The 11,682-nt window shown below is 43.3% G+C and overlaps 1 protein-coding gene across 1 annotated transcript in view; it reads left to right on the plus strand.

The window, feature by feature from the left end:
* LOC139228008 (peptidase inhibitor 16-like) overlaps positions 1 to 11,376 on the plus strand; it is an 89,936-nt gene extending 78,560 nt beyond the window's left edge. Inside the window, exons 5-6 of the mRNA XM_070859158.1 lie at positions 2,689 to 2,718; positions 11,282 to 11,376. Of these exons, the coding sequence (XP_070715259.1) occupies positions 2,689 to 2,718; positions 11,282 to 11,376 (125 nt within the window). The remainder of the gene's footprint in view (positions 1 to 2,688; positions 2,719 to 11,281) is intronic.
* The last annotated feature ends 306 nt before the right edge of the window (positions 11,377 to 11,682 follow it).

Below are 11,682 nucleotides of genomic sequence, written 5' to 3' on the forward strand. Positions count from 1 at the left end.
AATACGGTGGAGGAGGATTTCCTGGAGTGCATAAGGGATGGTTTTCTAGACCAATATGTCGAGGAACCAACTAGGGGGGAGGCCATCTTAGACTGGGTGTTGTGTAATGAGAGAGGATTAATTAGCAATCTCATTGTGCGAGGCCCCTTGGGGAAGAGTGACCATAATATGGTGGAATTCTGCATTAGGATGGAGAATGAAACAGTTAATTCAGAGACCATGGTCCAGAACTTAAAGAAGGGTAACTTTGAAGGTATGAGGCATGAATTGGCTAAGATAGATTGGCTAATGATACTTAAGGGGTTGACTGTGGATGGGCAATGGCAGACATTTAGAGACTGCATGGATGAATTACAACAATTGTACATTCCTGTCTGGCGTAAAAATAAAAAAGGGAAGGTGGCTCAACCGTGGCTATCTAGGGAAATCAGGGATAGTATTAAAGCCATGGAAATGGCATACAAATTGGCCAGAAATAGCAGCGAACCTGGGGACTGGGAGAAATTTAGAACTCAGCAGAGGAGGACAAAGGGTTTGATTAGGGCAGGGAAAATGGAGTACGAGAAGAAGCTTGCAGGGAACATTAAGGCGGATTGCAAAAGTTTCTATAGGTATGTAAAGAGAAAAAGGTTAGTAAAGACAAACGTAGGTCCCCTGCAGTCAGAATCAGGGGAAGTCATAACGGGGAACAAAGAAATGGCAGACCAATTGAACAAGTACTTTGATTCAGTATTCACTAAGGAGGACACAAACAGCCTTCCGGATATAAAAGTGGTCAGAGGGTCTAGTAAGGAGGAGGAACTGAGAGAAATCCTTATTAGTCGGGAAATTGTGTTGGGGAAATTGATGGGATTGAAGGCCGATAAATCCCCAGGGCCTGATGGACTGCATCCCAGAGTACTTAAGGAGGTGGCCTTGGAAATAGCGGATGCATTGACAGTCATTTTCCAACATTTCATTGACTCTGGATCAGTTCCTATCGAGTGGAGGGTAGCCAATGTAACCCCACCTTTTAAAAAAGGAGGGAGAGAGAAAGCAGGGAATTATAGACCGGTCAGCCTGACCTCAGTAGTGGGTAAAATGATGGAATCAATTATTAAGGATGTCATAGCAGCGCATTTGGAAAATGGTGACATGATAGGTCCAAGTCAGCATGGATTTGTGAAAGGGAGATCATGCTTGACAAATCTTCTGGAATTTTTTGAGGATGTTTCCAATAAAGTGGACAAAGGAGTACCAGTTGATGTGGTATATTTGGACTTTCAGAAGGCTTTCGACAAGGTCCCACACAGGAGATTAATGTGCAAAGTTAAAGCACATGGGATTGGGGGTAGTGTGCTGATGTGGATTGAGAACTGGTTGTCAGACAGGAAGCAAAGAGTAGGAGTAAATGGGTACTTTTCGGAATGGCAGGCAGTGACTAGTGGGGTACCGCAGGGTTCTGTGCTGGGGCCTCAGCTGTTTACATTGTACATTAATGATTTAGACGAGGGGATTAAATGTAGTATCTCCAAATTTGCGGATGACACTAAGTTGGGTGGCAGTGTAATCTGCGAGGAGGATGCTATGAGGCTGCAGAGTGACTTGGATAGGTTAGGTGAGTGGGCAAATGCATGGCAGATGAAGTATAATGTGGATAAATGTGAGGTTATCCACTTTGGTGGTAAAAACAGAGAGACAGACTATTATCTGAATGGTGACAGATTAGGAAAAGGGAAGGTGCAACGAGACCTGGGTGTCATGGTACATCAGTCATTAAAGGTTGGCATGCAGGTACAGCAGGCGGTTAAGAAAGCAAATGGCATGTTGGCCTTCATAGCGAGGGGATTTGAGTACAGGGGCAGGGAGGTGTTGCTACAGTTGTACAGGGCCTTGGTGAGGCCACACCTGGAGTATTGTGTTCAGCTTTGGTCTCCTAACTTGAGGAAGGACATTCTTGCTATTGAGGGAGTGCAGCGAAGATTCACCAGACTGATTCCCGGGATGGTGGGACTGACCTATCAAGAAAGACTGGATCAACTGGGCTTGTATTCACTGGAGTTCAGAAGAGTGAGAGGGGACCTCATAGAAATGTTTAAAATTCTGACGGGTTTGGACAGGTTGGATGGAGGAAGAATGTTCCCAATGTTGGGGAAGTCCAGAACCAGGGGTCACAGTCTAAGGATAAGGGGTAAGCCATTTAGGACCGAGATAAGGAGAAACTTCTTCGCCCAGAGAGTGGTGAACCTGTGGAATTCTCTACCACAGAAAGTAGTTGAGGCCAATTCACTAAATATATTCAAAAGGGAGTTAGATGAAGTCCTTACTACTCGGGGGATCAAGGGGTATGGCGTGAAAGCAGGAAGGGGGTACTGAAGTTTCATGTTCAGCCATGAACTCATTGAATGGCGGTGCAGGCTAGAAGGGCTGAATGGCCTGCTCCTGCACCTATTTTCTATGTTTCTATGTTTCTATGTTTTATCATTTTCTTTTAAGAAAAAACCCAGCATGATGAGACTTAACTGAATGAATGCTGAAGACAAATAGTTCACAGTACAGAAGTTATGGGGATAACAACAAGTGTTACTGAGGCAGGTCAAAGATTTTGCTGGGCTGGGGGAAAGGGGTGAATATTCCTTTACAACAAATATTCCTTTAACATCTGTTTCAAAATGGTTACAAGATGAGTTTCATTCTATTTTTCCGCAGGTACTAAAAAGCCTAAAACCAGCATTAAAGGTGAGAACACGGTGCTGTGCGATATTTTATTCTGACACCTGTAATGTTAACACTGTGTTGTATTGTGTATAAAGTAAGGGGCACCGATTGTATCAGGAATCAATGTATGATTGATATGATTTTACTAGGCTTCCTCAATGAGCAATTATTCGCTGATATTTTTGCTTGAACCAAACTTATCAGTGAGAAGTATAACATCATAAAACGATACTCAAATCCCTACAACTCGATTGGATCAATATTGTTCCATTCGCAAACTTGTTAGTTATATCAGTTTTATTCGTGCATCATTGCTTGGGTATTCTTAACGATTGCATCTTGATGCTGCTCAATATATTTCCACTCAACTGTGAGTGATATCTGGTTGTGTGTACGTCCAACCATTTTAGAACAAGGCAGCGAGTTGTGCAGTGAGTAAACAAACTAGGGTTTATTTTCTGTGAGTGGCATGCCCCAAATTTACATATATTGTGGCGAGCAGGAAACATTAATGCCAGTAGCCTGTGTTTGGAGAATGACTCCTGTTGTCTTATCCTGTCTGCACGTGAATAAATGTCCCCGCTTTATCCCAGTTCCAAATGCACACATTTCCTTGGCCTAAATTGACTGTCTCACTTAGAGAGACCGTGATTGTGGGAAGTGGAAAGGGCACAGTCGTGCAGTGGAAAGTGGTATTCTGAACTAGAGTTAAGCACATGGAAGGGAAATTCCTCTTTTAAATGAGAATCCGCAGAATATGACAGAGTGCTTTTCTACTATCTCACGATCACTCTTCCTGCAAGTCTGCCCTTTGCTCTCTATCTTTCCTAATTTCTCTGTGTAACTCTCAGAAATGTTCCTTCAGTGATATCTATGTCTTCCTTTCATTTACGCCCCAGGTGGAAGTTGGGTACTAGATTAGATAGAGACAAGCGGTTCAGGAGCTGGTCCAGCATGAGTGGTTGGGAATGGTATTTGAGTTAGGTATTCAGCAGTTTATAAAGGTCAGTGCAAGCTCTGAGCCTGTGCAACTGCACAGTTTGAAAAAAATCATTACTGGGATATGGACGCTGCTGGCAAGGCCAGCAATTATTGCCCATCGCTAATTGCCCTTGAGAAGGTGGTGGTGAGATGCCTTCTTGAACCGTTGCAGTCCTTATGGTGAAGATACTCACAGAGTTTTTTGGTACAACTGAATGACTTGCTAGGCCATTTCAGAGGGCAGTTAAGAGTCAACCACTTTGCTGTAGGTCTGGAGTCACATATAGGCCAGACCAGGTAAGGATGCCAGATTTCCTTCCCAAAAAGACATTAGTGAACCACATGGGTTTTTACAACAATCTGGTAGTTTCATGGTTACCACTACTGATACTAGCTTTATTTAATTAACAGAATTTAAATTCCCCAGCTGCCATGGTGGGATTTTAACTCACATCTCCAAATCATTAGCCAAGGCCTCTAGATTACTAGTCCAGTGACATAACCACTGTGCCACCATTCCTGTGAAGGATTTTGCTGTGCTGGGTTGTCACTCACTCAAGGAGGAGCAAGTATTGGCTAACCCTCTTCTCTCTACATTCTGTGTATGTTTCTTTTTTCCATTCGTGTAGTAAAGTGCCGATGTTTTCCCCTATGTCAGCTCTTAATTTAAGAAGTACCGTGAGAAGAATATGACACCAGATTCAATAATCTACAAGTGTTCCCTTTCTTGGCTTGATTGTACGTCCATATCTTGTACAGAGATTTTAAGAATGATTTAGATTTTTTCTATTCTCAGAATAATACAGGGTGTGGAGTTCTTTGTGTTGTTACTGTAATATCAACATGACTCAACATTGAGACTGTGCAGCCAGCAGAGGAAACTGCTTCTAGATTTGTCAGAGTCTCTTAGAAAAATAGAAATATAGCAACAGGATGACCTCTTAACCTTCCAATTAAAGGAGGTCTAGCCAAGTTTATGCGACCTGTCCTCATAATTTAACCCTTTAAGCCCTGGTATCATTCTGGTGAATGTGCCTTGCCCTTCCAAGGACAATAGAAACATAGAAACATAGACAATAGGTGCAGGAGTGGGCCATTCAACCCTTCGAGCCTGCACCACCATTCAATAAGATCACAGCTGATCATTCACCTCAGTACCCTTTCCTGCTTTCTCTCCATACCCCTTGATCCCTTTAACCGTAAGGGCCATATCTAACTCCTTCTTGAATATATCCATTGAACTAGCATCAACAACTCTCTGCAGTAGGGAATTCCACAGGTTAACAACTCTCTGAGTGAAGAAGTTTCTCCTCATCTCAGTCCGAAATGGCTTACTCCTTATCCTTAGACTATGTCCCCTGGTTCTAGACTTCCCCAACATCGGGAACATTCGTCCTGCATCTAACCTGTCCAGTCCCATCAGAATTTTATATGTTTCTATGAGATCCCCTCTCATTCTTCTAAACTCCAGTGAATACAGGCCCAGTTGATCCAGTCTCTCCTCATGTGTCAGTCCTGCCATCCCAGGAATCAGTCTGGTGAACCTTCGCTGCACTCCCTCAATATTAAGAACGTCCTTCCTCAGATGAGGAGACCAAAACTGAACACAATATTCCAGGTGAGGCCTCACTTAAGGCCCTGTACAACTGCAGTAAGACCTCCCTGCTCCTATACTCAAATCCCCTAGTTATGAAGGCCAACATACCATTTGGTTCTTCACCACCTGCTGTACCTGCATGCCAACTTTCAATGACTGATACACCATGACACCCAGGTCTCGTTGCACCTCCCCTTTTCCTAATCTGCCACCATTCAGATAATATTCTGCCTTCATGTTTTTGCCACCAAAGTAGATAACCTCACATTTATCCACATCTGCCACTTGTTTGCCCACTCACCTAACCTGTCCAGGTCATCCTGCAGCCTTTTAGCATCATCCTCGCAGCTCACACCGCTACCCAGCTTAGTGTCATCTGCAAACTTGGAGATATTACACTCAATTCTCTCATCCAAATCATTAATGTATATTGTAAAGAGCTGGGGTCCCAGCACTGAGCCCTGCGGCATCCCACAATCACTGCCTGCCATTCTGAAAAGGACCCGTTTATCCCGACCCTCTGCTTCCTGTCTGCCAACCAGTTCTCTATCCACGTCAGTACATTACCCCCAATACCATGTGCTTTAATTTTGCACACCAATCTCTTGTGTGGGACCTTGTCAAAAGCCTTTTGAAAGTCCAAATATACCACATCCACTGGTTCTCCCTTGTCCACTCTACCAGTTATATCCTCAAAAAATTCTAGAAGATTTGTCAAGCATGATTTCCCTTTCATAAATCCATGCTGACTTGGACTGATCCCATCACTGCTTTCCAAATGTGCTGCAATTTTATCTTTAATAATTGATTCCAACATTTTCCCCACTACTGCTGTCAGGCTAACCGGTCTATAATTACCCATTTTCTCTCTCCCTCCTTTCTTAAAAAGTGGTGTCACATTAGCTACCCCCGAGTCCATAGGAACCGATCCAGAGTCGATAGACTGTTGGAAAATGATCACCAATGCATCCACTATTTCTAGGGCTACTTCCTTAAGTACTCTGGGATGCAGACTATCAGTCCCCGGGGATTTATCAGCCTTCAATCCCATCAATTTCCCTAACACAATTTCCCACCTAATAAGGATTTCCTTCAGTTCCTCCTTCTCACTCGGTCCCCTAGTATTTCCGGAAGGTTATTTGTGTCTTCCTTCGTGAAGACAAAACCGAAGTATTTGTTTAACTGGTCCGCCATTTCTTTGTTCCCATTATAAATTCACCTGAATCTGACTGCAAGGGACCTACATTTGTTTTCACTTATTTTTTTCTCTTCACATACCTATAGAAGCTTTTGCAGTCAGTTTTTAATGATCCCAACAAGCTTCCTCTCGTACTCTATTTCCCCCCTCCTAATTAAACCCTTTGTCCTCCTCTGCTGTATTATAAAATTCTCCCAGTCCTCAGGTTTGCTGCTTTTTCTGGTCAATTTATAAGCCTCTTCCTTGGATTTAATACTATCCTTAATTTCCCTGAGGTTTGGTGGCAAAAGCTGAACGCAGTACTCCAGCCAAGATCTGACCATGGCTCTGTACAACTGAAGCATCACTTCCGCACCTTTGAATTTCAATCCCCTTAGGCCTTCTATTAAAGAGACTCTCAATGTAAGCTTTCCTGTTACCAAGACACCTGGAGGAAATGTTCATGTTTCATCATTTCCTTTTAAAATGAAAATCACTGTGATGAAGTATATTGAATGAGTGAAAGCAAATAGTTCATAGTACAAAGTGTTAAGGAGGCAAAGGCAAAGGTTACAGATGCAGGTTAACGATTTTGCTGGGCTGGGGGAAAGGGATGAATACCCTTTTAGAAATGCTGCTGTTTGAAACTGGTTACAAGGTGACCGTGATCCTATTTTTCCACAGGGACCAGCAAACCACAAACCGCCACTCAAGGTGAGAACTGAGCAGTGTATTGTACTTTTATCTATCAGTCTGTGCATTGAGGGCTAGGGCTATCCATTGATAGCTTGGGCCATTCCATCCATAGCCTCATGACAGTTCGTACAGGAAATCTATCTATTCCTGTCAACGATCTCACAGACCTCTCAGGTTTTTCATATAGCTTTATTAGAACTCGTTGAGCTAACAAACAAAATAAAAATTGTGTCTCTGTAACTGCTTCTATGTTTATTTCCTACCCTCGATTCTTTGTGTTCTCTTTTGTTTGATTTCCACACACTTTTTCTCATTCTCTATATGGCCCTCTACATTTTATTCATTGTGATGTACAATATCTCATTGTGTCCATATGTTTTTTTTTTGCTCTCTATCACTCTTTCTTAAGTCTGTGCTTTACTTGCTTTCTCTCCCAATCTATGTTTAGTTTTCACAAATATTCCTTTACTGAGGCCTCATCCTCTGGATGAATGGATTCCACTCTCTAAAAAGTAAAATGATGCAGTATACATCAGATGCTAATAATTTTGGACATTTCCGCAGAGCAGATTTGTCCAGGGAGCAGAATCTCTGATTTAACATGCCAATTGTATGTTCCATCGGAATTTAATTAGGGGCATGGGCCTCTTTGTATTTCCAATTGAGTTCCATTTGGGTGTTCCTCACTAGTGTTAATAGTCAGGGCTCCGAGAGTCGTCCAAATCCCCAGGCAGCTATCTGGTCAGTCTGCCACATGCTTGAATTACTGCTGACACCATGGACTAATGCAAATTGAAGGCATTGTGGCTGCTGTCAAGATATTGTGCATTCATCGGTATTATTTTCTTCTGTGGTCTAATACCACTTGTACATTGATATATTCATATATAAGAATATAACAACATAAGAAATAGGAACAGGAGTAGGCCATACTGCCCCTCGAACCTGTTCCGCCATTCAATAAGATCATGGCTGATCTGATCATGGACTCAGCTCCACCTCCCTGCCCGCACCCCATAACCCTTTATCCGCTTATTGTTTAAGGAACTGTCTATTTCTGTCAAATTTATTCAATGTCCCAGCTTCCACAACTCTCTGAGGCAGCGAATTCCACAGATTTACAACTCTTTAAGAGAAGAAATTTCTCCTCATCTCAGTTTTAAATGAGCAGCCCCTTATTCTAAGATCATGCCTTCTAGTTCTAGTCTCCCCCATCAGTGGAAACATCCTCTATGCATCCACCTTGTCAAGCCCCCTCATAATCTTACACATTTCGATAAGATCACCTCATTCTTCTGAATTCCAATGAGTAGAGGCCAACCTACACAACCTTTCCTCATAAGTCAATCCCCTCATCCCCGGAATCAACCTAGTGAACCTTCTCTGCAATTATATCCTTTCTTAAATATGGAAACCCAAACTGTAGCAAGACTGCCCTGCTTTTATACTCCATCCCCTTTGCAATAAAGGCCAAGATTCCATTGGCCTTCCTGACCACTTGCTGGACCTGCATACTATCCTTTTGTGTTTCATGCACAGGTCCTGCTGTACTGCAGCACTTTGCAATCTTTCTCTATTTAAATAATAACTTGCTCTTTGATTTTTTTTCTGCCAAAGTGCATGATCTCACACTTTCCAACATTATACTCCATCTGCCAAATTTTTGCCCACTCACTTAGCCTGTCTATGTCCTTTTGCAGATTTTTTGTGTCCTCCTCACACATTGCTTTTCCTCCCATCTTTGTATCGTCAGCAAACTTGGCTACATTACACTCAGTCCCTTCTTCCAAGTCGTTAATATAGATTGTAAATAGTTGGGGTCCCAGCACTGATCCCTGTGGCACCCCACTAGTTACTGATTGCCAACCAGAGAATGGACCATTTATCCCGACTCTCTGTTTGCTGTTAATTATCCAATCCTATATCCATGTTAATATATTATGCTATGGGACCAGTTGTTAGGGGCCTTTCTGATTATGTCTGTGCTATCAATGAAGCCCAGGGAGCCAGCTACTTGTTACGCTGTTGCTTCCTTTCCATGGAAAACGCGACAAACAAGTATCTCCTGGCAAGCAAGACTTGTGTGACCTGCTTGGTGTCTCAGGGGATCAAGGTCCGATTAATTTGGCAATGTAACCAGTGATGGCTTGAAAGATTCTGATGGCACACACAATTAATGATGTGATAACTTTCACAGCAACACACAGGGCTGTCCCTTTGCTGATTCCTATCTCCTGGACAAGCATGGCACAGCCTCTCTTGTGAAACAGAAATTATGAAAGTGGGCCTCCGAAGAGATTGCAAAGTGGGTCTGTCTAGATCTACAAATGGACATGGGCCAATTCTAAGTGGGTGCCAGACACCTGGTATACAAATGTAGCTCTGCGTGTAATCCTCTTCCTCCTCCAAATGGATAGAAACATAGAAACATAGAAAATAGGTGCAGGAGTAGGCCATTTGGCCCTTCAAGTCTGCACCACCATTCAATAAGATCATGGCTGATCATTCCCTCAATACCCTTTTCCTGCTTTCTCTCCATACCCCTTGATCCCCTTAGCCGTAAGGGCCATATCTAACTCCCTCTTGAATATATCCAATGAACTGGCATCAACAACTCTCTGCGGCAGGGAATTCCACAAGTTAACAACTCTCTGAGTGAAGAAGTTTCTCCTCATCTCAGTCCTAATTGGCCTACCCCTCATCCGAAGACTGTGTCCCCTGGTTCTGGACTACCCCAACATCAGGAACAATCTACCCGCATCTAACCTGTCCCATCCCGTCAGAATCTTGTATGTTTCTATGAGATCCCCTCTCATCCTTCTAAACTCCAATGTATAAAGGCTCAGTTGATCCAGTCTCTCCTCATATGTCAGTCCAGCCATCCCGGGAATCAGTCTGGTGAACCCTCGCTGCACTCGCTCAATAGCAAGAACATCCTTCCTCAGATTAGGAGACCAAAACTGAACACAATATTCCAGGTGAGGCCTCACCAAGGCCCTGTACAACTGCAGTAAGACCTTCCTGCTTCTATACTCAAATCCTCTAGCTATGAAGGCCAACATACCATTTGCCTTCTTTACTGCCTGCTGTACCTGTGTGCCAACTTCAATGACTGATGAACCATGACACCCAGGTCTCGTTGCATCTCCCCTTTTCCTAATCTGCCGCCATTCAGATAATATTCTTCCTTCGTGTTTTTGCCCCCAAAGTGGATAACCTCACATTTATCCACATTATACTGCATTTGCCATGCATTTGCCCACTCACCTAACCTGTCCAAGTCACCTTGCAGCCTCTTAGCGTCCCCCTCACAGCTCACACTGCCACCCAGTTTAGTTTCATCTGCAAACTTGGAGATATTACACTCAATTCCTTCATCCAAATCATTGATGTATATTGTAAAGAGCTGGGGTCCCAGCACTGAGCATTGCGGCACTCCACTAGTCACTGCCTGCCATTCTGAAAAGGATCCATTTATCCTGACTCTCTGCTTCCTGTCTGCCAACCAGTTCTCTATCTACGTCAGTATATTACCCCCAATACCATGTACTTTAATTTTGCACACCAATCTCTTGTGTGGGACCTTGTCAAAAGCCTTTTGAAAGTCCAAATACAGCACATCCACTGGTTCTCCCTTGTCCACTCTACCAGTTACATCCTCAAAAAATTCCAGAAGATTTGTCAAGCATGATTTCCCCTTCATAAATCCATGCTGACTTGGACCGATCCTGTCACTGCTTTCCAAATGCGCTGCTATTTCATCTTTAATAATTGATTCCAACATTTTCCTCGCTACTAATGTCAGGCTAACCAGTCTATAATTATCCATTTTCTCTCTCCCTCCCTTTTTAAAAAGTGGTGTTACATTAGCTACCCTCCAGTCCATAGGAACTGATTCAGAGGCGATAAATTGTTGGAAAATGATCACCAATGCATCCACTATTTCTAGGGCTACTTCCTTAAGTACTCTGGGATGCAGACTATCAGGCCCCGAGGATTTATTGGCCTTCAATCCCATCAATTTCCCTAACACAATTTCCCGCCTAATAAGGATTTCCTTCAGTTCCTCCTTCTCACTAGACTCTTGGCCCCCTAGTACTTCTGGAAGGTTATTTGTGTTTTCCTTTGTGAAGACAGAACCACAGCTATTGGCAGGTGCAACAAAATCTCCATGCTGAACATGGTGTTGGAGGTGTGGCTGGCACTGCTGGCAGCACCAATGCTGTAGCTAGAGATATTTGCAGGTGTCCTGTATTGCAAAAATTCAGTAGCAAACAGCACGAAAAGAGCAATGCAAAATCAATAATGCAGAAACAGCAATATGGCAAGTCAAAGCAGGCAATAAACTTCTGCACCCGGAGAAGGTCTCTGTGAAGTCCAGAAACACATGGAGATGGTCACAGCGGTCTCTTTGCACATTTGAGACAAGCCATCCATGCGATCGGCGAGGGTAGGTGTATGCTCTACTCGCTGACTCAACCTCCGTGGGGTCTGCGAGGGCAGCAAAGCTCATCTTGGCATCAACAATTGCACG

The sequence above is a fragment of the Pristiophorus japonicus genome, chromosome 17 (genome assembly GCF_044704955.1).
Source record: "Pristiophorus japonicus isolate sPriJap1 chromosome 17, sPriJap1.hap1, whole genome shotgun sequence".
Classification (NCBI taxonomy): domain Eukaryota; kingdom Metazoa; phylum Chordata; class Chondrichthyes; family Pristiophoridae; genus Pristiophorus; species Pristiophorus japonicus.